Here is a 27,949-nt window from a genome sequence, read left to right on the forward strand (position 1 = left end):
AAGTTGTAGAAAGTCAACCATCACTGAAGCCCTCCACCAGTCGGGGCTTTATGGCAGAGTGGCCCGATGGAAGCCTCTCCTCAGTGTAAGACACATGAAAGCCTGCATGGAGTTTGCTAAAAAACACCTGAAGGACTCCAAGATGGTGAGAAATAAGATTCTCTGGTCTGATGAGACCAAAATAGAACTTTTTGGCCTTAATTCTAAGCGGTATGTGTGGAGAAAACAAGGCACTGCTCATCACCTGTCCAATACAGTCCCAACAGTGAAGCATGGTGGTGGCAGCATCATGCTGTGGGGGTGTTTTTCAGCTGCAGGGACAGGACGACTGGTTGCAATCGAGGGAAAGATGAATGCGGCCAAGTACAGGGATATCCTGGACAAAAACCTTCTCCAGAGTGCTCTGGACCTCAGACTGGGCCGAAGGTTTACCTTCCAACAAGACAATGACCCTAAGCACACAGCTAAAATAACGAAGGAGTGGCTTCACAACAACTCCGTGACTGTTCTTGAATGGCCCAGCCAGAGCCCTGACTTAAACCCAATTGAGCATCTCTGGAGTGACCTAAAAATGGCTGTCCACCAACGTTTACCATCCAACCTGACAGAACTGGAGAGGATCTGCAAGGAGGAATGGCAGAGGATCCCCAAATCCAGGTGTGAAAGACTTGTTGCATCTTTCCCAAAAAGACTCCTGGCTGTATTAGATCAAAAGGGGGCTTCTACTAAATACTGAGCAAAGGGTCTGAATACTTAGGACCATGTGATATTTCAGTTTTTCTTTTTTAATAAATCTGCAACAATGTCAACAATTCTGTGTTTTTCTGTCAGTATGGGGTGCTATGTGTACATTCATGAGGAAGAAGAATGAACTTAAATGATTTTAGCAAATGGCTGCAATATAACAAAGAGTGAAAAATTTAAGGGGGTCTGAATACTTTCCGTACCCACTGTATATTTGTTTCAACTTGAAGACATTCAACGCACCACATGCAGAAGTAAACTTTAATTAAGCAATTTGTAATAATGCCTCAACTGGCATGAAATACAGCCTTCAACTTTTTCCGGCTAGCTTCCCCGGTTCCTTGAAGATTTTTTTCTCATTTTTCCTTGATGAATACTTCTATTTCAGAAATACCTCTGACTTGTTTGGGGTCTGCTAGCCCTTTCTACCAATCCCCCTACTGGTTTCCGCTCACCCAACAAATAAAATTGAAAATACTAACAACCTACAAAGCCATCCACCACTCCCCCCCACAGCTACATCACTAACTTTGTCTCAAAATACCAACCAAACTGTTCTCTTTGCTTCTCACAAGGCCTCCTGTTCTCAATCTCTCATTACCTCCTCTCATGTTGGCCTCTTGGACTTTTCTAGAGCCTCTCCCATCCTCTCAAACACCTTACCCTAGTCTGTCCGACTATCTCCTAGTCTACCTACCTTTAGGCGATCCCTCAAAAACAATCTATTCAGAGAGGTCTATCCTGCCTCCATTTAATAAACTGAACTTTTACTTTTTCCATCAGCTGATCCCCACGGTTATTACCTTTTTAAGTCACTTGACCCTTCCTTTTAAATTGTAAACTCTAGCAAGCAGGGCCCTCTGACTCCTGTTGTATTGAATTGTTTTGTAACTACTGTTTACCTCCATTTTGTAAAGTGTTGTGCAGTCTTTTGGCTCTATATATTTTAAATCCTGTATTATAATAATATTTGATGCAGAGGCTTAACAATATGGGTCGCAATTGCAACCTGGCCTCTATGCTTCAGGAGGTCTGCGCGGCTCCCCTGTCATATTTGGTTCTACACCTGGATAAGTGGGGAGGTGGGGGCAGCATATAGCAAAACCGATGCCCTCCATTTTCCTCTAGCACCTGCTGAAAGCCAGCTTCTCCTCCTCTCCCTCCCGCTGGCATTCAGAAGCTTCAGGAGGAAAATGGAGAGCATGGGTTTCTCTAAATGCTACCCCTCCTATCCAGGTTTCTTGTTCCCTGCTGCTCCCAAGCCCCTGTTTGCTCCCCTTGCCCCCCTTATCCCCCTTATCCCCTGGGATGGAGAGTGGGAGAAGGGGCCGGTAAATGTCATTGGTCTTGATCGCTCCTGTGTCCATTCATAACTGAAGCACAGTAAACTGTGTTGGCTATGCTTCAGTTTGTGAATGAATGGGAAGCTCTGTACAGAATTATTCCAGTTCATTCATTCTATGCAGCTGAGGCTTCAGAGATGGAGATTGAGGGCTGTGTCCTCAATATCCTTTCTCTGTATCAAAGGTGAAACATCAAAGATCTGTTTAGACTCCTGATTTTTCACCAAAGCCCCCCAATGGGACTCTATGAAATTATAATATAAAATAAAAGCTATTGATCCCACCCTCTGCCCTACTGACCATGTCCACTGCATTTCTGCCAAAGTCCACTACCATACTGACACAATTCACAGCCCTACTGACACCAGTGGTGGGACCGCGGGAGGGGGGCAAAGATAGAAAGAAGGGGGCCTGCTGCTGAACATGTAAAAGTGTCCAGCTGCAGGACTGTAATAAAGGGCCCCGGAATCAGAGGGAAGGGCCCCAAACGGGGGTCAGGAGGGCCCTTCATGGTTTCTTGCATCAGGACGCTGAATTAATAGAATAATAACAGACAGACCAAAGATTTTAAATAATAATCAAGTATGGGGACAGTGAAGATCCATGACCAGCAGAGATCTAGAGGACCAGGAAATATCTCACATACAGTACTTTTTGGTAGATCAATTCCATCACCAGATGGAAAAGAGCTGTTTAAATGCTTGTTTTTGCCCCCCTAAATTTACCTTTTGGGAATAATAACCAGATTTCAAGTTTTATTTACACATTCAAGTGATATCTTCCATACTTCAGATGCATAAACATGATCTGCATTGAAGAGTATGGAATACATTTGGTTGAGTCTGATTATCAATCAATTGCCAGACTGGGCAACGGGCTGGATAACTAGATCCAGTGGTCACCCCAGTCTGGCCAGCGAGCGCTAGGTCAGCTGCGACATAGCCCCTCTGGACCCCACTGGACGTGGGCTGGCCTGCGAGTTAAACACTTTGCGAGGTCGCATATGACCGGATCTCAGCCTGAGTCCCAGCGCTCCTCCTGGCCAACAGCCCTGCCCCCATTTCCATAGAAAGGGGTTCTGTCTGGGGCAGTGCCTGCCTGGTTCCTGGTATGGGGAGTAGCTGTCCACCCCCTCCCCCTGGAGGGTTTTGGAATGGACGTGGACCCCTCCTTCGGACAGTAGGACTCTTCCCCTCTTCCCGCAGGCACCCCCCCTCGCAGAGTCCCTCATCCTGCTACCCCTTCCACATACGCTGGGGCTTTTTGGGTGGTCTGCCCACTTTCCTGGGGTGGGGGCAGAGAGCTGACTGGCGATGGGGGCCGGGGGTGTGCCACCGGCGACCAGAGGATCGACTTTGTGGGGGGGTGGGTGGGGGGCTGTACCATTGGGGGCTCCTGCCAGGGCCCCCCAGCCTGCCTGGATCTGTCCTAGAGGCCTGGTCTCCCAATCCTAGGTCCCTGTATGCCGCATGGTGCCGTGTGGGGCTGCCATTTTGTTGTAGCCTGTGTGTTCTAGACTCGGTGGCCATGTTTGTGTATTTTGCTGCGGTTTGCCAATGAAAATAGCGGCGGCCATGACAGTGGAGCCCTGTGGGTGGCGATTTTGGCAGTAGGAGCCCTCCCGATCCCCTGGATAATTTTACTTCCTGATCACCACACATGTAGTGCAGATTATCCTGGTGGCTGCAGGTGCTTGTCTCTGCGGGTGGTGAGTCTGATGGGGTCCTCTCCCTCTCTGCTGGGGATCGCTGGTGCTTTGTGCCTGGTGACCGGGTGGTGCTGCCAGCGTGGTAGGGGTTGTCCCTTAGCAGTGTTTTGACACTTTTTTGTGGGGTCCCCCTGGTGACTCATGGAGTCTTTGGATCACATTTCAGCACCTGATCCCCTCTCTGAAGCCACAGGGCCTTCCAGGTCCCAACCATCCATCCATGCACTGCCGGCGGTCCTGGAGTCCCTTGTGTCCCTAGCAAAAATGCCCCCCCGCCTTCCTCCCCCTGCCTCATCTATCTCATCAGATCCTGAATCCTATCCGGCTGCCGCAGACGTGGGTCACCCTGCTGGGTCTCCAACCACGTGCCTGGAATCCTCTGATAATGAGGATGATTCCTCCATGTCTGCAATCGCGCATGAAAAGGTGCTGGTGGATGCACTGATTGTATCTGTGTGTGAGACCCTGAAGATAGAGGACGCAGCTTAAGCTGCGATAGAGGCACAGGTACCCTTTGGCACTCACAAGCCATCCAGAGCGGCAAAGGTGTCTCCTTTCTCGGCCTATTTGGACAGAATTGTCATTAAAGAGTGGGGACGACCAAAGCGTCCCTGTGGGGTCCCTAAGCACTTTACTAGGCGTTACACCTATGAGGAGTCTCTTGTTAAGAAGTGGACTGTGCCGCTGATGGTGGACACTCCAGTTTCCAGATTAAACAAGGCAACCATGATTCCGGTTGCAGAGTCCCCTGCCTTTAAGGATCCGGCTGACCGGAAGGCGGGAGCTGTGGCCCACAATATGTACACTCTGGCTTGTTCAGCAATGAGGCCGGTATTCACCTTTGGCTTAGTGTCGCAAACTGTGACAAAGTGGGCTAAGCTCTTACCCTGGAGGGGGAACAGCTCCTGACTGATCTTCTTTTCCAAGGAGATCGCCTGTTTGGAGCTACCCTGGATGACATCATTAAAGGTCTCACAGGGGGGATGAGTACTTTTCTACTCTACTAAGGGCAAGGAACCTCGTCGTAGACATGGGCCCTCCTTCTCAGCTCATAAGAAGTTTTTTCGTCTCTCAGGGTTGACTGACACAGGCTCAAAGCCTTTCTGGGGGTCTTCAGGAGGATCCAAATAAACCTGGTCTGGCAAGCCAAGATCGGGCTTCTCCAGACCCGTGGACAAGGCTCCTTCAGCATGAAGGTGTGCCCTCACCTGTATCGGGGGTGAGGGGACATCTTCGCTGGTTTCCTGGACCCATGGACTTCCCTAGTGCAAGACAAGTGGGTCCACAAAATCATTCAGTCCAGCTACAAGATCGAGTTTTGCTCTTGTCCCACGGCAAGGTTTTTTCCTTCCAACTTGCGCCTGTCCCCAGACCACTTACAGGACCTGTTTGGGTGGTACAAGACCTGTTCCTTCAAGGGGTGATTGTCCCGGTTCCAACTTCGGAACATTTTCAGGGTTTATACTCAAACCTGTTCACAGTCCCCAATCCTGGACCTCAAGGTGCTAAACTGCTTTGTGCTGGTACAGAAGTTCAGAATGGAGTCCATTCGAACGGTGGTGGCATCCCTGCATCAGGGGGATTTCCTCACCTCTATCGATATCAAGGATGCCTACCTTCACATTTCAATATGTGCCAGTTACCAGTGTTTTCTCCGCTTTGCTGTGGGAGAGGAGCATTATTAGTTTGTGGCGTTACCCTCGCCCCTGCTCTTTGGGTCTTCACAAAAGTGTTAGCCCCGGTGCTAGCCTTGCTATGCAAATGGGGGATCGTGGTACTGGGCTACCTGGATGATCTCCTCCTGCGAGCGGAGTCTCCCTCTGCTCTGGTGGACAACCTGGAGATCACAATATGATATCTGTGGGAGTACGGCTGGATTCTGAATTTCCAGAAGTCTTCTCTGGTTCCGTCCATGAAGCTGGACTATTTGGGCCTGACTTTGGGCTCAGCCTTAGCCAAAGTGTTCCTCTCTCTCTGGACAAACTCCAAAAAATGCAGGCTGCAATTCGCCTCCTGCTGTTCAATAGATTGTCATCCCTCTGGACTTGCACGCGGGTGCTGGGCCTGATGGTGTCTACCTTTGAGGCGGTTCCATTTGCACAGTTCCATACGTGGTCCCGGCAAGGGAGATTCTGATCAAATAGGACAAGACTCCCCAGTCTCTGGAAAATCAGATGCGACTCAGTTGGGGAACAAGGGAGTGCTTGATATGGTGGCTCCGTTCTCCAGTGCTTCGGCTGGGAAAATCCTTCCTCCCCTTGTATTGGACAGTGATCACCACGGATGCCTGTCTGGCTGGGGAGGTTTCCTTGGCAAGTATTCTGCTCAGGGGATCTGGATGCTGGAAGACTCCAGACTACCGATCAATGTCTTGAAACTCTGATTGATCAGACTGGGTTTGGATCATTGGACAGATCATCTTCAGGGTTGTCCAGTGCGCAATTAATCAGACAATGCCACGACTGTGGCTTATGTCAGTCATCAAGGGGGCACAAGAAGTGTCCTTGCAGCTCTGGAGGTAGCCAGCATTCTAAGGTAGGCAGAATGGTTCATTACAGCCCTCTCCCCTGTACACATTCCTGGGGTGGAAAATTGGCAGGTGGATTATCTCAGTTGGCAGGAGTTGGACCACAGGGAGTGGTCCCTTCATCCAGGGATGTTTCATCAGCTTTGTCCCTGGTGGGCACCCCCAAGGCGGATCTGTTGGCATCTCGGCTCAACAGAAAGGTGCAGAGGTTTGAAGCATGGTCAAGGGATCCTCTAGCAGGCGCCACAGAGACGCTGGTGGCCTCGTGGGGTCAGTATCAGCTGATTTACCTCCTCTCAAGCTTCTGCCCAGACTTCTATGCAGGATTGAGGCAGAAGAGATTCTGGTCATCTTAGTGGCTCTGGACTGGCCTCACCGGGCTGATCTGGTGTTGCTGGTCACAGACTCTCTTTGGAAACTTCCTCTCAGGGAGAAACTTCTGCCCAAGGGCTGATCTTCCATCCTGCTTTACAGTCAATGGCTTTGATGGCTTAGCTGTTGAATGCCAGGTGCTGAAGGATAGGGGTTTAGCTGAGTTGGTGATTCTTACTCTGTTGAAAGCTAGGAAATATACTTCTAGGAAGATATACCATTGTACATGGTAGACATACATTGCGTGGTGTGAGTCTCTTGGGGTTCATCCTCACTCCTTCTCAGTGGCTTGGATCTTAACCTTCCTTCAACCAGGGGTTGAACAGAAATTGACCTTGAGTACCATCAAGGGCCAGGTGTCAGCCTTGGTGGTCTGCTTCCACTCCCTGGTGCGTACCTTTCTTCAGGGTGTATCTGACATTTGGTTCCTCCAGTGCGGGCTTCGTTTCCGCCTTGGGATCTTAATTTGGTGCTTTCAGCTCTGCAGAAGCCTCCTTTTAAAAATATTCAGGAGATTCCCCTCCTTACACTGTCCTAGAAGGTTGTCTTTTTAGTGGCTATCACTTCTGCACGCAGGGTGTCGGAACTGGCAGCGTTACCCTGTTATTCACCTTACCTGGTGATTCACAGAGATAAGGTATTTCCTCGCCCCTGTCCATCGTTCCTTCCTAAGGTTTTCTCTGACTGTCATTTGAATGAAGACATTGTGTTGCCTTCCCTGTGTTCCAGGCCTTAACATCTGAAGGAAATTGTCTTGCATGTCTTGGATGTAGTCCAGGCAATTAGGGTGTACCTGTCAGCTACGGAGTCTTTCAGGAAGTCAGACTCCCTATGTCTGCTCACGGATGGACCTCAAAAAGGGTTGTCCGCTTCCTCTGCGACCATTTCCAGATGGATCAGACAGGGGTCAGGTTCCTTCTTTCCCTGTCAAGACATACTCTACTAGGGCACTTAGTGCCTCCTGGGCCTTTTCGTCATCAGCGTCAGTGGTCATCGGGGCACACTTTTACAAAGTTTTTTAAGATGGATGTGTTGGCATCTGCGGATTTGGCCGCAAGGTTTTGCAGGCTGCTGTTTAAGAGGACCTGATCCTCTTTGAGGGTGTATTGTTTTGGGCTCCAGTTGTTTGGTTGAGCCCATGTTGCCTGGTTAGCTAATGTTTAGCCTTGGGAATTTTTTGGTTGTTCCCACCCTTCATGTTTAACACTCCCAATGGTTATGAATACGAGGAGCTGTGTTCGTCAATGAACGAAAGAGAAAGTGGGAATTTTGACTTACTGTAAAATCTATTTCCCTGATGTTCATTGATGGACACAGCACCCACCCCTCTGCGGAGTTATTATTTTCCTGACACAGCTTGTTAAAAAAACTGAGTGGCTATAGCAGAGAGAGGGAGTATACCTTCTGGGACTGCCCAGATTTTTTTTCTGCCTAGTGTCATACTCTTGTAGGGGGCAGTAAACCCAATGGTTATGAATACAAGGAGCTGTGTCCGTCAATGAACATCAGAGAAATGGATTTTACGGTAAGTCAAAAATCCCATTTTTTCCTTGCACCTGATTGGAAGATAGAAATCAGCACAGCTTCCCCTCATTCCAGATCTCCCCCTCAGATCTACAGCAACTGCGCTTCCAAGTGCACTTATAGTGCACAGTCAATTTGCCTTTAGAAAGGCAACCCCACTGTCTGTTCTTAGGTGGGTATGTTCATTCCCCCACTGTATCTAAAGAGGAAGCCTTGGTTGCCACCCAGGGTGAACTTCAAACATGTCTGCCTTTGTCATTCTTTATTACATGGGACTGATGAGATATGAAGATAAGATTGCTTGCAATCTGTTGGGTCACAGGAAGTGCCTAGGACACCGCATTTCTGGCAAGATCAACAGGGATTCTCTGCACTTGCTGAAAATGCCCTTAGCCTGAAAAAGAAAACAAATGTAGCAAACCACATCTAAGCTGTATTGTATTACATTATTGTTCATGAGTTTATTCGTGCTTTAACCAAGTAAGTTCTATACTTTTCTGTGCATGCAGATCATATTTCTGCAAGCAATGCTGCAAAGAGGAACAGTGCACCACTATGCCTGTGACACACTAAACCTTGCTTTGGGTCCTTGGCAGTGATATAAAGGTTTTGCTTTGTATACTTAGAATATGATTTGAATGTATCAGTCATAAAAGAATCATAACTGTTATCACAAAAATAAGCATTTGAAGTATAAAAAAACACTTGGATATGTATGATGAAATCAAATACTCTTTGGCAACTGTCAGGTATCAGAGATATTGATTCAGTGGCGGTTCTACATTAAATTGCTCCCCGGGCGAGACTCCCTCCCGGCGCCCCCCCCAAAAAAATAACATGACAAAACTTCATAAACTGCAGAAATTATACCCCCTGTTGCGTTTAGTGGGCATTACTGATGAATGGGGCCTTGCTGCAACCATGTGCACTGCATGCAGTTGCAGCACAATGGTGGTGCATATAGGGAGAAAAAACTAGCAGTGAAAAGGTGACATTGCCTCCATACTGTCTGTAAATGCCTCTGAAAAGCAATCTGAGAATGGATTGCTTTTCAGTGGAGCAGCATTCTCTTTCTTAATGATCTAATGGCTTCAGTTCTTTCCGATTCAGTGACTCTGGCTCTGCATCAAGCATGCAAATCAGCTGCATGCTTTTTCCAGGTCAGGGACTCAGAAAGAAAAAAAAAGAGAAGACAATAGATCAAAAATACTGCCAGACTAATAGCCGGTCAGAGATGGCAGCCTTGGAGCTTCTAATAAGCTTGCTATTGGGTTCTCTCATTTCTAGTTATGTGCCTGCTGATAAAGCATATTATTCCCACAAGAACATGTACCTTACAGAAAAATGACAGCTTCCAATGCCTGCACAAGTATCCCTATAAATCTCAATATATACACTGAAATGCCTAAATAACCATCTAGATAGGTCACTGGACATGTGCTGAGCCACACAGGAACAGAGATGAATAAGAGCTGTTCTCTTGAAATATAATGCTCTTCAGTCTTTGCCTTGTTACCTTACTGACTGTGCACTGGGAGCTCCAGAAAGTAATTGCACTTGTATCTGAATAATCTTCTGTGAAGTATTTTTACTGGGGACAAAGCCAGTTATTGACAGAGGCAACAAGATTGGATTGCAAGCGGTTAAAAAGATTTGTGACAGCTTTATCCATTGTTTCCCTCTCTTGGACTCCATTTTATCTTCTCCTTATGGCTAGCTTTCACTAACTTAACAGAGGACATGGCATGAGAACGGGTTGATTCATTTGCAAAACAGTCTGACAAGTCTGACTCACTCTGCTCTCTCCCCCACTGTCGGCGGACACTGCACACTGTCACTGACTCACTGTTGAGGAGGAAGTCCGTAGCTGAAGGCTGTCTGCTGAATCTGAGCGCGCGCTGTTCAAAGTCATTGCGAGGGCGGAGCTGCGGGCAGGGCTATTGGACAGGCACAGAGGCCAGCCCCCACCACAGTTCGCCCAATCGCAGGGCGCCCGCCGGCCATCCTGAGCATGAAGAGGATTGTGACAGCTGCACTCAGCGCAGGGAGACAAGCTATAAGGTCAGACAGCCCCTCCTGCCTCTCCCACTGCGCGAGACAAGTCCCGGCCATGGCACAGGCTAGCACAGATGATTTTTCTTTTTACTCCACCAGGTTCGTGTGCTGAGTGCCGCCCCCCCATGTGATGCCGCCCCGGGCGGCTGCCCCATCCGCCCGTGCCTAAAACCGCCACTGTATTGATTGGTCTTCTAGAATGCTAAAGGCTCTGGATCTTTCTTAAGATCACACTGCAGTTAAGGAATACAGTATGTTCCAATGCTATACATATTTATCTGACCCCAGGCAATCCAAAAGATAAGTGTTTGGGGGGGTCTGCTCAGAGTCTCTCTCTCTCCTGGGGCCTTTGCCCCTGGTAGTCAGCCTGTGTAGCAGAAGAGCTATTAGGCCCCAGCCTGTGCTTGACTGAGGGCCTTGGAGGAACTTGAACATAAAGAAAATTGCTCGAAGACACTGTCTGTGAAAGCTCGTCTGAAAGAGGGAACCTTCTTTTAACTGGGAGTGTCTCAAGAAAGCTGACTGTGGAGCTGTCTCTTAAAACCTTTTGTCTAGAGCTCCAAGTGTGCTTGTGCTTTGAGGGTTAGACACCAGAAGCTGCTACAGTGACTGTTACTGCATTTACAGAGTCTCAGACTAGCTGGCTGTCCCCTCTACCTCCAGCAGGACTTTGCTGGAGAATCTGTCCTCTGATGCCTGTGTGTGTTTTGGAGTATCCTGCACCCTCATCCCCCTACCCACCTGTGTTGCAGTAAATCTTCAAAAAGACACCCCTAGTGTTTTGCTAGTGTGATCTTAAAACTGGTACCTGGGCCTGGCAGCCTCTGAACAGGTAAGGGAGGTCTGTCCAGCGGCCCCTGTAGGGGGAACTACACACACCAAACTAAAAAAAAAAAATGTTCAGCTTGTTGTCACCTTTGTGTTTTTTTAATATGAATCTTACTCCAAGTATCTCTTATGCCATGTGGGATGAGATTGTTCTATAATAATGTGTAGTCAAGAAAAAATAAAGGAGACATTTTAGTAGCATACCATCATCTCCTTTTTCTCCTTTATCCCCATCCTTTCCATCTTTGCCATCTTTCCCTGGAAAGCCCATTCTTCCAATAGTGCCCGTGGATCCAGGATGACCTGGAACTCCAGGTGGTCCAGGAGGTCCTGGCATGCTGCAGAGAAGCTCAGAGTTGCCTTTGGAATACCGTAACTCTCCTTTTGCAGAACTTGTGAGCAGGTTATTGGCTGCACATGGAAAAACCCAAATCAGAACCATGAGTGAAATCATTTCTCAACCTATAAAGTAATGAGAGAAAAAGAGAATACAGGTTAAAACCTGGAAATTAATGTAGCCAAGGAAAGACTGCATGAGTATTATTTCTGGGGATAATTAACGTGGCTCAATAGATAAGATAGCTATCCATTGGCTGTGCAGGAACATTTAGAGGCATGCCACTGGTATCAACAGGAGAAATTGGTTGATTAGCGGGAATGCCAAAATGTTATCTGAGGGGGAGTTGCCATATGTATGTCATCAATCAAGAGGAATATACTTGTGCTGTAATCTTTCCAAGGAAAGGGGGACTGCTGTTATCAGTTTCTGGTGGCAGAATGCAAGGGGTTCATGGGTACTATGTTGATGGGTACTATTGTCAACTTGCGTTAATAAGGTTATTTAGTGCTAACATCAGTTCTATGGATAGATGCAAGTGCCACCATGAGTCTGGAGGTTACATTGCCGATAGCATAGACACAATCTTACTAATATGCCACCGTTCGAAGGAAAATGGATATAAGACCAAGCTACTATTCAGCTATCAAAACACATGCTCCTGGGTCTAGCTTCATTGGGCTTTAGGTCCCTTTCATACTTGTTAGACTCCAATGTTGCGCCGACTTTGGAATGCAACTTTGATGCAACTTTGGATGGGTGCAACTTGGATATGACTTTGGCGTTGACCAGTTTTAATGGACAATTGTTGCACACAAGTTGCATTGTATAACATTCAGGTATGACTTTCATGCAACTTCTGAGGGTAACATTTAAGTCTATGGCCCTCAAGTTGCATGAAAGTTGGACCAAAGTAGTTCATGAACTAATTTGAAGTTGTTGCAACTTTATGTTGCGCATATATGAATGGTTATCATTGGAAAACATGGGGAACGACATGTCGTGCAACTCTGATGTCCAAAGTTGCAAGACAAGTTGCACAAGTGTAAAAGGGGCCTTAATTAAAGTGTCACTAAATCCACATTATCAATAAATGCTATATTATATGCTGTTTACACTCACTTAATCACTATGAGATTTTCTGTATTCTGCAAACCACTTGGTTGATCCTGCTGCTCTCTATCTCCACCTTCTGTTCATGTCCCCAATTCAGCTAGGGGTTTTGCAGCTGTGGTGGCTCTCTGCAAATGCTCAGTTTTCAGTGAGTTTCTATGCTGAGCATTTCCTCCCTATCTCATCTGAGCAGCCCAGCTAAACACAATTTGGGCAGGATATTACCTGTACATTAATGGTGGCTTCACCTCCCTCTTATTCTAAGAGGCTGGAGGGACGTGACACAGTCTGTGACTGGCAGAAATACACCCACACCATGTTATTTCCACAAAATAATAAAAATTTAATTTCAAATATATATTTATATGACAATTTAAAACAGTTTATTGATATTATTTAATTATTTTTACTCTGCATTCCAAGACCTGTTTTGTTTTATATTTTGAACATGTGACCAGCAGCAGAGGACTAGAAGCTCCTCCTGCTGATGTTTTCCTGCAGACTGGGTAAGAGCTGGATCATGTGATCGCTGTATAATGATTAGGAAAAGGGTACTTAAATGTTTTTTTTTTTTTTAATTTAAATAATTACAGTGCCATCATTCACATACAGAAATAGAAGGGACAATATTAATTAAACAGTGTGTGTTTAATATCACGTTAATGAAATTTACAATGAAACATTTGCTTGATGGCCTCTCTTGCTGATTACAATTTTTCTTGCTTGAATAATTAAAAATGCTGGATATCTATACTGATATGGACTGGGTAATGTGTTAGGAAGGAAAGGATGCCACATTATTTGATGGAAATTAAAATTACCATCCTACAGAGGGCTGAATTCAAAGACACCCTGAAAATCAAAGTAAAAAAATGATGCAGCAGGCTAGTCTATTTGGCTAAAATTTCATTGCAGCAACTCAAAATGGCACTCAACATCGGGGCATGCACCTAATGAGATGACAGATGGTGTCCTGGGGTATTTCCTCCCAGATCTGGACCAGGGCATCACTAAGCTCCTTAACAGACTGAGGTTCAACCTGGTGACATCGGATGGACCAAAACATAATGTCCCAGAGGTGTTCGATTGAATTTAGGCCAGGCCAATGTGGGGGTCATTCTATGGTATCAATTCCTTCATCCTCCAGGAACTGGCTGCATACTCTCATCACATGAGGCCGGGCATTGTCATGCACCAGGAGGAACCCAGGACCTACTGCACCAGCGTAGGGTCTGACAATGGGTCCAAGGATTTCATTTCAATACCTAATCACAGTCAGGGTGCCATTGTCTAGCCTGTAGAGGTCTGTGTGTCCCTCCATGGATATGTCTCCCCAGACCATCACTAACCCACCACCAAACTGGTCATGCTGAATGATGTTACAGACAGCATAAAGTTCTCCACTGCTTCTCCAGACCCTTTCACGTTGGGGAAACCAGTCAGGGACCAGCTTTGCTGGAGCAGAGCAATGCCCCTAGCTGTTAGGGGTTGAACTCCTCCAGTAAGGGCGGGAACAAGGCTAATGGTAAGGAAAGACAGATTCGGCCCTCTGGCATGATGTCAAGGAGACAATTGTTCAAATCACAGAAACAACGATTTCTCTAACCACAGAGTGTTGTTTATTACATATTTCTAACTGCACCATGAAGAAATACAAAACAAATTGCTGACGCGACACCTGCTCACGGCGGCCAAGTCCATTATTCCCAGACTATGGAAGTCCACGCATACCCCTACGCGCACTGATTGGCTCAAGGAGATAAATAATTTTTACGCCCTAGAAGAAACTAGGGCTATAGCCAATGAATACTCAGATAAATTTAATGATAACTGGGGGCCATGGATTGTGTTCAAACACTCAGATTCCTTCAGGAGTTTTTTCCATCTTAAGATACAACAGGTGGGCGTGTCCAGGCATTCTGACGTGATTTCCTTTCCGTTATGTCTCAACATTGGTAAGCAACCACCGTTCCTTCACCATTCTACTCCTTCCTGTCCTCCTTATTGTTTGCTTAACTCTTTCTACCATCTCTCTTTAACCCATCTTTTACTGAAAATATTTACATTTGTTCGCTATACGTTACTATAGCTAAAAAACCGATGTAACAATTTCTTTGTTAATTGTTGGTTGAGACCTTCCGTTTCACAAGTTGAACATGTTATGATCATCTTACAATGGCCTTATGTTTATTACTTGAATTTGTACAACTGTTTCATATTGAATTTCATCATACTTTATGCAAATTTCTGTATGTGCCTTTTACTCCAATAAAAATGTTATTAATAAAAAAAAAAAAAAAAAAAAAGGAAAGACAGATTCTGGTGGTAGGGGACTCAATTATTAGAAGGACAGAGAGGGCAATGTGTCAAAAAGACCGTAAGTGCCGAACTGTCTGGTGTTTACTGGTGCTTGGATTCGGCACATCACGGACCTGGTGGACAGATTATTGGGTGGGGCTTGGGAAGACCCAGCTGTCATGGTACACGTGGGTACCAATGACAAGGTTAGAGGGAGGTGGAGAGTCCTAAAAAACTATTTCAGGGATTTAGGAGCTAAATTGAGGAGTAGGACCTCCAAGGTAGTAATTTCAGAAATACTACCTGTACCTCGAGTCACGCCAAAGAGGCAGCGGGAGATTAGGGAAGTTGGCTGAGGAGCTGGTGTAGTAAGGAGGTTTTCGGGTTCCTGGAGAAATGGGCAGACTTCTCAGTCGGCTACCGGCTCTTTAGTAGGGATGGATTGCACCTAAATGGGGAGGGGGCAGCCGTAGTGGGAGAGAAGATGGCCAATAAGTTAGATGGGCTTTTAAACTAGGTGATGTGGGGGAGGGTACAGATATAGACTTAGCAAGCGGGGAGCAAGGTTTCCCCGCTTGCTAATTAAATGGGGGCATTAGCGTTAGGATGTTCAGAAATCCTAAACTCAGGGTGGATAGGCAGACAAATTGCGAGTGCAGCCTCAAAACATTTAACGAGGATATAGTATGCAGCCGGACAAAACTAAGAGGGTTTTATGCCAATGCTAGAAGCCTGGCCAACTAGATAGGAGAACTGGAGCTGCTAATGTATGAGGAGGATTTTGACTTTGTGGGAATTTCAGAGACTTGGTTTGACAGCTCTCATGATTGGCTGGCGACCATTCAGGACTATTCCCTATATCGCAGAGATAAAGAAGGTAAAAAAGGGGGAGGGGTATGTCTGTATATCAAGAACAATGTGCAGGTAAATATGAGGGACGATCATAATAATGGAGCTAGGGAGGAGGTAGAATCCCCATGGGTGAAACTTCAAAGGGAATGCGCTATAGGGAAAGTAATAATGGGCATATGCTATAGGCCCCCAAACCAGAGGGAGGAGGGGCAGATGGACCCCCTATCACAGCTTGGAATGGCAGCAAGGATGGGAAATGTCATTATAATAGGGGACTTTAATTATCCTTATATAGACTGGGCAGAAGGAACCGCGCATTCATCCAAGGCTCAGCAGTTCCTGAATGTTTTGCAGGACAATTTCATGGGTCAGATGGTGAACGCACCGACAAGAAACAATGCGTTACTAGACATACTGATTACTAACAATACAGACCTAATCACGAATATAGAAATACAGGGCAATTTAGGAAACAGTGACCATAGGTCAATTTGCTTCAGTATAAATCATACAGTAGTGTAGCAGGTTTTCCAGGCATTGAGCCTGAGGTGGATCTGCCATTGTTACCGGTTACCTATCCAGCCCATGTGAGCTGTGACCCCAGGTGTGAGAACTGAGACAATGACAATTCCGGCATCTTTGGTTTGGTTGTTTTATTGTATTTAGGGGATGGGAGAAGGGAATGAGTGGGATACTCCTCTGGCTCAACTAGGTACACTTTTGGGACTCTTTTGGCAAGAAATGCCTATTAGCGTTGTCTTGACGCCAGCCGACGCCAGCCGAGGCTAGCCAACGCTTCCTGACGCTTGAATACACTGTAACACTGAAAACTGTGCTGGAACCTCAACTTTAATTCAGAAGATCCAGGACTGTAGAATACTTGACTCCTGATACTGCTTTGCTCAAACGTCACTGAATAGCTCCATCCATCCCTGCGCTGGCTCCATGTAAATTCCTGTGCTGCTGCCACTCTCAACTGGTACACTCCACGTTGTACACTGACTCTTTAGGGCCCAACCTGCAGGTGTCCCCTTTAACCCTTCAGGGTCCTCTGACTAGGTACCCCCTCTAACTTCAGGGTCCTCTTACTAGGCACCCCCTTTACAGCTAACTGACACTTTGATCCTAAAACCTTCTCCGGAGTGGTCCCCTCTAACACTAGGCAGACCCCCAGGGACAATCTGCAGTACCCACAACCTGCGTAGGCTTTCTTGGGACTGGACCCCTCTCTCTCTCCACTGGTTCTCAGCACACCAGATCCCCTTCAGCTCAACTCGGCACCCTCTGGATTCTCAGGCAGCACCCAGAGACATACGCTTCCTCTGACAGGAGGAGAGACAGCCTACTCTCCCTCCTGGGACTCTGCTTCCTGCAAAAGACCATGAGTCATGCACTCCCCTCAAACTTATACCCACTCCCAGAATCCTCTATGGCAGAATCTGTCTTCTGGGATAGTTAGAAGCCTGAATGTGTCCCTGATTGGGTTTCCTCCACTGCCCTATGAGAAGCCTCTCAGAGCCAGTGGGGAGACTCCCCTCTCAGCAGACACACCTGGAAGCCATGACAACCTACCTGAAAAAAATAAATCATGGCTCTGCTGTAAGGCAGACAAAGTCCACTATATTTTACCTAGCACCCAGTGGTGGCCAGTTTATAGGGGGCGCAGGGGCGCCGCCCACCCCCCCAATCAGTGCAAAGAAAAAAGAATTATCATTTGAAGCCCACTAGGGGCGCCAAACCTACTGCTGGCTATGGGGGGGTGGGGTTTTGCACCCCACGTGCTACCACGCAGAGGCGCCGATTGGCGGCCTTCTGGGTGTCATCGGGGCGCATTGCTCTGCGCCCCGACACTCCCCACTCTAGTGCTGTCCTGACTGTGATTGGTCCAGACTCCAGCCTGGACCAAATTATACAGGACATCCCGGGTGACGTCGCGTGGGGGTGGTGCGTGCGTCAGTCACTCACCATCCCGGCGGCGTCACCTTCCCACCCGCTGTCAGAGAGGAGGAGCAGCGGCGCGCATGATCGAGGAAGAAGACGTCTCTCCCGAGTCACGACAGCAGCAGAGAGCAGCAGCAGCCAGTCCGGTCGTCGTGAGAGAGCCAGCCCGAGCCCAAGAGCAGGAGGTACATGATTCAATGCAGCCTTCTAACCCAGCCCATGGCAATGCCTTAACCAGGAAGTCCAGAATTAACTTTGCCCTGCTGGCCGTTCCCCTGCGCCTGGAAAGTGCCTTTTTAAATGTAAACATCCTTTATTGGCAACCTCTCCTCTTACCCTGTTTGTAACATAAAGTTCTTGTTTAGGAGATTTTCCTACCTACTGTGCCATGCCTGTACATACTTTTCCATGCCTGTACATACTGTGCCATGCCTATACCTACTGTGCCATGCCTGTACCTACTGTGCCATGCCTGTATTTACTGTGCCATGCCTGTACTTACTGTGCCATGCCTGTACATACTGTGACATGCCTATACCTACTGTGCCATGCCTGTACCTACGGTGCCATGCCTATACCATCACCTGTGCCATGCCTATACCATCATCTGTGCCATGCCTGTACCATCACCTGTGCCATGCCCTTACCATGACCTGTGCCATGCCTATACCATCTCCTGTACCATGACCTGTGACATGCCTGTACCATGACCTGTGCCATGCCTGTACCATCACCTGTGCCATGCCTATACCATCATCTGTGCCATGCCTGTGCCATGCCTGTACCATCACCTGTGCCATGAACTGTGCCATGCCCTTACCATGACCTGTGCCATGCCTATACCATCTCCTGTACCATGACCTGTGACATGCCTGTACCATGACCTCAAAGTCACGCAATTATTTACTGCGTTTTTTGCCGCGAAGCAATACCTATTACATTTTTCTTTTTGATGCGGTTTACTTATGTCTTATATGCCTGTGACATTCAGCACAAATGTGAGTGTGATACCTGCTTTTTAAATACAATAAATTGATTTTATATGCGGAATTACGCTATGTCCCTGTCTATATATTTTTCCCTACTCCTATCATGTGGATATCTGGTTTGAGTCGGTGAGGTGCCACTCTGTGGCCAGTCCTGGTATTACAATCAAATAAGCTCATATAGGTCTACTCATTAATTTGAGTGACCCACTTACTCCGGTAAGCTGCCATCTTATTTAACCACTTGGTGACTTGCACATCTGTGTTTTTTCCTTTCATCTTTCAAGTGTCGTGTGGATTTAATGATCACTGGGACTTGTGGCTGATTTCTTTATTTATACATCATTTCACTGTGGACTTTTTTGGATTTAAAAATCTTCTTATATTCATATTTTTTGCACGGATCATTTGTTTTATGCCTTTGAGATATTTGTATGTATTTTATGTATTTATTGAACACTAACGGTATAATTTGGTGACTTCACAATCACTATTTATAGCGCAGCACATTTTTGATTTCAGATATTAAAACTAAAAAAAGGGTCTTCAAAAAATACAAGGCTAAGGGGTCATTGGCAGCATTTCAACATTACAAAGAGTGCAATAAGAAATGTAAAGGCGAATTAAAGACGTCTAAATTAGAACACAAAAGGCACATAGTGGAAAAGAGTAAAAAACCCCCTAAGAAATTCTTTAAGTATATAAATAGTAAGAAAGCGAGACCAGAACACATTGGCCCCAGTCTTCACACAAGAATTGGGGGGGCTACACTAACCCAGCTTGTAATCTTAAAATAAATAATACACCTCAGGAAGCGCCCACATGGGACCGGATGGCTTGCACTCAAGGGCACTTAAATAACTCAGGTTACAGGTAATAGCCAGATCATTGTTCTTGATCTTTATGGATAGTCTACTGATGGGAATGGTGCCAGCTGTTTGGAAAAAAGCCAACGTGGTACCAATATTTAAAAAAGAGCCGAGATATATCCCGGGGAACTAAAGGGCAGTTAGCCTAACATCAGTAGTCTGCATGATTTTGGAGGGGATGTTAAGGGACTATATACAAGACTTTAGTAATGAAAACAGTATTATTAGTAGTAATCAGCATGGATTTATGAAAAATCGTTCTTGCCAGACCAATCTATTAACCTTCTATGAAGAAGTGAGTTACTATCTAGATAAAGGAAGGCCTGTTAATGTGGTGTATCTGAATTTTGCAAAAGCATTTGATACAGTTCCCCACAAACACTTACTGTACAAACTAAGGTACGTAGGTCTGGACCATAGGGTGAGTACCTGGATTGAAAACTGGCTCCAGGGGTGAGTTCAGAGAGTGGTGATAAATGGGTAGTACTTGGATTGGTCAGGTGTGGAAAGTGGGGTCCCCCAAGGATCTGTCCTGGGACTAGGGGTGATCCGAACACTACTCTGTTCGGTTCGCACCAGAACACCGCGAACGGGGGGCAAAGTTTGTTCGAACATTCAAACTCCATTAAAGTCTATGGGACTTGAACCTGAAAAATCAAAAGTCCTCATTTTAAAGGCTTTAATGCAAGTTATTGCCCAAAAAAGTGCATGTGGGTCCGGGTACTGACCTGGGGGACATGTACCAATGCAAAAAATATTTTTTAAAACAATCGTTTTTAAAGGAGCAGTGATTTTAATGATGTGTTAAGTGAAACAATAAAAATGAAAAATTCCTTTAAATATCGTGCATTGGGGGCCCCCTTAATGTGCCTGCAAAGTGGCGCATTTGTACGATGTATAGATCTTGCTACAGCAATACTGACATTTCTAAAGGAAAAAATATAATTTAAACTTGCTCGCTGTAATGTAATGTATTGCCGGCTCCCCGCAATACAAACAAAAAAAAGAAAACAATGGCGTAGGGTCCCCCACCCCAATCCCTCTGGATCTGATATGGATTTGGATCTGGTATGCCAAAATTATAAAAAAAAGAAATGCGCAGGAATGAGCCCTGCTGTTAAAAATTTGATACAAATTTGAATTCGCATGGGCTCTGCTGTTAAAAATGTGATACAAATTTGAAATTGCATGTACTTGTCATACAGGTGCAGAAAAATTGGGCCTTGGTTGTTGGTGGTGCCTGAACATCACAACCCCTCGCAGTTACTCTTGCTGGGCGCAGGAACGGGCCCTGCTGTTAAAAAATCAATACAAAATTTAAATCGCATGTACTTGTCATACAGGTGCAGAAAAATTAGGCCTTGGTTGTTAGTGGTGCCTGAACACCGTAACCCCTCACAGTTACTCTTGCTGGGTGCAGAAATGGGCCCTGCTTTTAAAAATTAGATTTGAAATTGCATGTATTTTTCATACAGGTGCAGTCTAATTGGGCCTTGGGTGTTGGCGGTGCCTGAACCCTGCAATCCTTCACAGTTACTCTTGCTGGGTGCAGGAACGAGCCCTGCTGTAAAATATTAGATATGAAATCGAAATTGCATGCACCTGTCTTACAAGTGCAGAAAAATTAGGCCTTGGGTGTTGGTGGTGCCCTAAACCAAAGACATTGTCGGAAGCTAGCATTATAAAGATTGAGGAATAGGATAGGCAGCATATGCAGTCTTCAAGGGATGGCAGACCCCTGGCAAATTCAATCAGTTACATCAGCATCAGGGGCTTAATAGCTGCTGTTGATCCAGGACTGATTAATTTTGATAAACATCAGCTGGTCAACGGAGTCTATGGACAGACGCACTCTTTAGTCCATCACAAAAAATCCAGCAGCACCGAATGTCCATTCAGTAAGCACGCTGGAAGCAGGACAGGTGAGTAGCTTCATTACATACAAGTTCTGGCCAGTGGTCCATCCTCAAGACCTAGTAACCCAGTGGATGCTCACTTGGAAAGGTCTCCAAGTCTGCTCTTGCCCCTAGATAATCCTGCACCATATGATGGAGACATTGCGGGTGGTTGCTTAAACCTAACAGCCCTGGGGGCTTAGGACTAAAGTATTGGTTAAAGGCATCTGTCAGCCGGCCGCCTTCTCCACCGCTCCTCCTATGGCTGAACAATGCCTCAGAAACACGTCCAGAGAATGTTAACCTCCCAGTGTCTGGAAAGGTGTTACAGAAATTTTTCTTCCAGGCCCCCCTAAGATGTTTTATCTTCTGCTCCCTCTGTGAAGGCAGGATGAGCTCTGCAACTTTACCCTTGTAACTTGGATCAAGAAGGGTTGCCAACCAGTAATAATCTCTCTCCTTGATACCACAAATCCTCTGGTCCTTTCGCAGGCTTTGCAGAATCAGGGAGCCCATGCAGTGTAAGTTTGAAAAGTCCTCTGGGTCACTAAAGATGACATTGTCAGGAGCAACCGCTCCCCAAACATGCACAACTCCTGGGGTTTCTGGGAATGACAACCATCCCTTGAAGACTGCTGTATGTTATCCTCTACATCCATGCTGCCACAATCCTCCTCCTCTTCCTCCTCTTGCTCTTTTGTGTTTTTTGGCCCCGCAGGAATGATATCTGCATAAAGGGGGCCTTGAGAGGAAAGGAAGTCCTCCTCTTCCTCCCACTGTTCTGCCTCAAGTGCCCTGTCCATGATTCCACAAAGCGTGTGCTCCAGCAGGAAGACTAGAGGGGTAGTGTCACTAATGCATGCATTGTCACGACTCACCATCCTTGTGGCCTCCTTAAATGGTGACAGGACAGTGCATGCATCCTTTATCAGCAGCCACTGGCGTGGTGAAAAGAAGCCAAGCTCCCCTGAGCCTGTTCTTGTGCCATACTCACACAGGTACTCATTAATGGCCCTCTGCTGTGTGTGCAGCTGCTGCAACATTGCCAATGTTGAGTTCCACCTGGTGGGCATGTCACAAATGAGGCGGTTGGTAGGCAGGTTGAATTCCTGTTGAATGTCAGATAGCTGAGCACTGGCATTGTACGACCACCGGAAATGGCCACAGACTTTTCTTGCCTTCCTCAGAAGATCTTGTAAGCCCGGGTACCTGTTCAAGAAACGCTGCACCACCAGATTCAGGACATGTGCCAAGCATGGAACATGTGTTAAGTGTCCCTGTCGGAGGGCAGAGAGAAGGTTGGTGCCATTGTTGCTTACAACCATTCCTGGATCAAGCTGCTGTGGCGTCAACCATCTCTCAGTCTGCCCCTGCAGAGCTGACAGAATCTCTGGCCCCATGTGGCTCCTGTCCCCTAGACAACCCAACTGGAGCACTGCATTGCATCTTTTAGCCTGAGTGCTTGCATAGCCCCTTAAACGCTTAGGGAGCACGACTAGTTCAGAGGACAATTCAGCAGAAGAGGACATAGAGGAAGAAGAGGAGGAGGGGTGGAGTAGACAGATGTGGCAGAATCAGCACCAGCTTTTTGGAGGCCTGGTGGCAGAACAAGCTGGTGGCAGAACCAGCACTGAACCCTGTCCTGTATCCTTCCCAGCTGCCAACAGAGTTACCCAGTGTGCCGTGAAAGAAATATAACGTCCCTGCCCATGCCTGCTGGACCAAGAGTCAGAAGTAATGTGAACCTTCCTGCTGACTGCTCGTTCTAAGGAGGCCAAAACACTACCTTCCACATGATGGTGAAGAGATGGAAAGGCCTTACGTGAAAATAAATGTCTTTTTGGAACCTGCCACTGTGCTATAGCACATTCCACAAATTCACGAAAAAGGGCAGAGTCTACCCGATAAAAAGGCAGCAGTTGTAGTGCTAGCAATTTGGCCAAGATAGCATTTAGATGCTGAGCATGTGGATGGCCTGGACAGTATTTCTTTTTATGGTTCAACAAACCATGGGGTAGCGAAATTTGCTTGCTGGTCAAATCAACAGGTGTTGTACTGCTAGCAGATTGGGTGCAAGTATCTGTGGCACTCATTGCTATACCATCAGCCCTCTCAGGTTTTTGAGAAGACATGAGATATAGTAGGGGTAGAGATCTCAGATGAGGAGCAAGGAGAAGTTTGCTTTTTTTATGATGTTGGTCTTAGAGGTGCTGTTGCCAACAGCCTGCATGGCAGGTCGTCATATGTCTTGTCAAGCATGTGGTGCCCAAGTGGATGGTGTTCTGGCCATGCTTGATCCACTTCAGACAGAGATTGCAAACAGCAACGCTGCAGTCTACTACACATGTGTTGAAAAAAGCCCACATCAATGAACTTTTGGAAGTCAGGGGGAGTTAACAGCACCCTGCACCTGTGGAGCTATGTGGTGTGATGCAATAGGGTGGCTTCCCTTAAGGCGGCCCCTGGAGCACATGCTGCCCTGTTGGAGTTGTTCCACCTCCTCCTCCTCCTCACTTTCCTCCTCTATTCCCTCAGGCACCCAAGTACAGTCAGTGACCTCACCATCCCATCCCTCCTTGTCACTAGAGCAAACTTGGCAGTATGCTGCAGCTGTGGGAACATGACTGCTAGTTTCTTGTCCGTCATTGTTACTCCCTCTCTCTAGGCTCACGTTATTCCCTTCCTCAATCTGGGAACCAACATCAGAGCATTTGAATTGCTGTGCATCCTCCAGCATCATGCAACTGACACTATGACCAAATATTTCAGGTGACTCCTCCATGCATGATGGTGAGGCTACTGAAGGAGTAGATGTGGACAAGGAGCCTGTGGAACAGGGCCACTTTGGCAGCTGTGGTGGAAGACAAACTAGTATGAGCCTGTGTGATAGAGGACGAGGGTGATGATGACAGCTTAGTTATCCATGTCACCAACTCTTCTGCATGTTGTAGTTCAATAACACGGCCAGCACTGGAAAAAAAGGACAGGCGTGCCCCGCCTGCAGAGGATGCACCATGTCCTTGGCCAACCCTTTTCAATGTGGACACAGAGGCTGCTTGCCCTCTTTTAGTGGCTTGTGAGCGTTTGCCTCTCCTTGTTGGCCTTTCGGACATGATGGGGATTTTGTGTGGGGGGGGGGGGGGTTATAACTGATTATTATAGAATGTGTGATGGAAATATGATGCTTGGGTGCAATAATTTTGTGCTTGGTGCACTATAAACAGTTTTATTTTTTGGGGGGGGGGGTTTTATAACTTTTTAGTATAGAGTGTGCAAAGGGAATATGGTGCTTGGGTGCAATACTTTTGTGCTTGGTGTACTATGAACAATTTTATTAATTTTTTTTTTTTATTAATAAAGAAAAAATAATAAAGCCAAAAAAAAAAAAGAAAGCCCCTGCTGAGGCAGAAGGAATAGCGCCTGAGATGCACAGGGGGGTACAGCAATTATGCCCCTAATATTATTGGTGCTGGTTTACCACCAAAAAAAAAAAACACCCACGTCTGGAGCAGAAGGAAGAGAGCCTGAGATGTACAAGTGGGTAAAGCAATTATGCCCCTAAAATTATTAGTGCTGGTTCACCACCAAAAAAAAAAACACCCACATCTGGAGCAGAAGGAAGAGTGTCTGAGATGCACAAGGGGGTACAGCAATCATACCTCTAATATTATTGGTGTTGGTTCACCACCAATAAAACAACACCCACGTCTGGAGCAGAAGGAAGAGCAACTGAGATGCACAAGGGGGTACAGCAATTATGCCCCTAAAATTATTAGTGCTGGTGCACCAACAACAAAAACATCCACGTCTGGAGCAGAAGGAATAGCGCCTGAGATGCACAAGGGGGTACAGCAATTATGCCCTCAATATTATTAGTGCTGGTGCTCCAACAACAAAAACACCCACGTCTGGAGCAGAAGGAAGAGCGTCTGAGATGCACAAGGGGGTACAGCAATTATGCCCTCAATATTATTAGTGCTGGTGCCCATCAAAAACACCCATGTCTGGAGCAGAAGTGATAGCATCTGAGATGCACAAGGGGGTACAGCAATTATGCCCCTAATATTATTATACCTGGTTTACCACCAAAAAAAAAAAAAAACACATCTGGAGCTGAAGGAATAGTGCCTGATATGCACAAGGGGAGCCACAATTATTCCCTTAATATTATTAGTGCTGCTGCAGAAAAGAAAAAAAAAAAAAAGAAAAATTGCTGCTGACGCAGAAGAACTCACTAGCACCGGCGACAAAGAAGGGGGAGTACTAATATTGCAGCAACAGAACCTGAAAAAAATTGAAAAGAAAAAAAAAATAATATATATATATGTAGCACCCTCCCAGGTAGGTGCTAGGCTTTGTCTGATTATCAGATAGGCCTTGATTGTTCAGCTAGGCTGTTATGGGTTCCCAGGTGTGCCTGTTGAGTTTGGGGAGTCTCCCCACTGTGTCCAATGGGGGCTCTCATTGGACAGAGGAGGAAACCTGACTAATACCACACCAGGGCTTGTATCTATCCCAGAGGGCAAAATATGCCGCAATGCATCCTGGGATGGGGTATAAGTCTGAGGGGAGCACATGACAGAGTATCTTTTGCGGGAAGCAGAGTCCCCGGAACAGGGTGATGGCTGTCTCTCCTCCTGTCAGCGTGAGGAAGGTGTCCTGGGCGGTTGGCCTAGAGGACAACAGGTTGAACTGAGCTGCAGAACGGGATCCAGTGTGCTGTGGACCAAGTGGAGTTGTTGGGGCGGACATTTCCAGGAAAGCAGTGTTGTGAGTACTGTAAACTGCCCAGGGGTCTGCCTAGGATAGGGGACCACTCCGGAAGGTCAGAGGGATCCAGGAGCCAGCTAGCCAGTAGAGAAGGCCAGAGTCTAAGCCCTGAAGAGAAGTCTTTTTTTCCTGGTTCTGGACATTCTACAGAGCTGAAACTTCACAGGTACACGTTTTAGACCCCCCTCAGACACTAAATCCAAAGAAATCTCATTTTTTTTTCAATAATTTTTTCAATAATTGGCTCTCTATCAAAAACGAAAATTTTTAAGTTTTTAACTTTTTTTTGCATGATTCATAGTCCCTGAGGCATGACCCAGAACCCTAGGCACTTTTTATGGGCATTTATTGGGTTTTAGGGCTTCAAAATGGTGTTTTTTGATTACCGAAGTTCGGGTCCCATCGATTTCAATGGGGTTCTGGAATCCGAACTGAACTTTCGGGAAATTCGGGTGTTCTGGCCGAACCGAACTTTTCAAAAGTTCGATCATCCCTACTGCTCACTGCTCAGGTAGTTAGTCCTGTAATTTCTTTATATATGTAGCTTGACTAACCTTTTCCTTTCTCTACAGGTGGGCTCACGGTAGAGGTAGATAGTGAGGGTAATACATGTATGCTTGAAAAGTAAAAGAGACTTATATATATATACGGTGTATATATATATTTTTTTTTTCACGTAAATTATTTTACATTTGTTTCTTCCCTTTTCCCCCTTTTCCAGGTTTGTGGAATACTCCTGAATTTTTGGTAGAATCTTTTGTAGGAGGCAGCTGCCTCAGAGTCAATGGGGACATGACTCATTTTTGGTGGGGGGTGGATGTAGCACCCTCCCAGGTAGGTGCTAGGCAAACTATAAAGGGGGGCTTTGTCTGATTATCAGATGGGCCTTGATTATTCAGCTAGGCTGTCATATGTTCCCAGGTGTGCCTGTTGAGCTTGGGGAGTTTCCCCACTGTGTCCAATGGGGGCTCTCATTGGACAGTGGAGGAAACCTGACCAATATCACACCAGGGCTTGTATCTATCCCAGAGGGCAGAAAATGCTGCAATGCATCCTGGGATGGGGTCAAAGTCTGAGGGGAGCACATGACAGAGCGTCTTTGGCAGGAAGCAGAGTTCCAGGAGGAGGGTGATGGCTGTCTCTCCTCCTGTCAGCATGAGGAAGGTGTCCTGGGTGGTTGACCTAGAGGACAACAGGTTGAGCTGAGCTGCAGAACGGGATCCAGTGTGCTGTGGAGTTGTTGGGGCGGACGTTTCCAGGAAAGCAGTGTCGTGAGTACTGTAAACTGCCCAGGGGTCTGCCAAGGATAGGGGACAACTCCGGAAGGTCAGAGGGATCCAGGAGCCAGCTATCCAGTAGAGGAGGTACCAGAGTCTAAGCCCTGAAGAGAAGTCTGTTAAGAGGGTGCCAGTGTGGGCCCTGAAGAGTTAAGAGTTGCAGCAGTTTCTAAAAGTAGCTACCTCAGCCAGGAGGGCTAAAGGGAGCAGTACAAAGGACTTTGTGTCACTGGGGAGTGTCAAAGTCAGTTAAGTGTTAACAGACAGCAAGTCAGCGTTAACAAGCGCCAACCATTTTTCTCAGTTGTCCCATTACTTTGTGAATAGGTGAGCCAGAGGAGTATCCCACTCATTCCCTTCTCCCATCCAAGTTCCTAAATAAATACAAAACCCAAAGATGCTGGACTGTTTCCTGTCTCAGTGCTCACACTTGGAGAACATGATTAAATGTGCTGTTGTTGCTAGCGGTAACCCTGGCGGACCCACATCCAGCAAAATGCCTAGGAATCC

General features: G+C 46.5%; 1 protein-coding gene across 2 annotated transcripts in view; it reads right to left on the reverse strand.

The window, feature by feature from the left end:
* The window catches only part of C1QTNF2 (C1q and TNF related 2), a 110,660-nt gene that overhangs the window by 2,900 nt on the left and 79,811 nt on the right, over positions 1 to 27,949 (reverse strand). The window contains exon 2 of one of the 2 annotated variants that reach the window (XM_082256864.1): positions 11,306 to 11,512. In XM_082256864.1, the coding sequence (XP_082112990.1) occupies positions 11,306 to 11,438 (133 nt within the window). In that variant the 5' untranslated portion in view covers positions 11,439 to 11,512. Of the gene's footprint in view, positions 1 to 11,305; positions 11,564 to 27,949 lie in introns of both variants that reach the window. The other variant, XM_082256863.1, reaches the window with a different exon arrangement.

The sequence above is a fragment of the Pelophylax lessonae genome (genome assembly GCF_965119305.1).
Source record: "Pelophylax lessonae genome assembly, chromosome: 4".
In the NCBI taxonomy this organism is placed as follows: domain Eukaryota; kingdom Metazoa; phylum Chordata; class Amphibia; order Anura; family Ranidae; genus Pelophylax; species Pelophylax lessonae.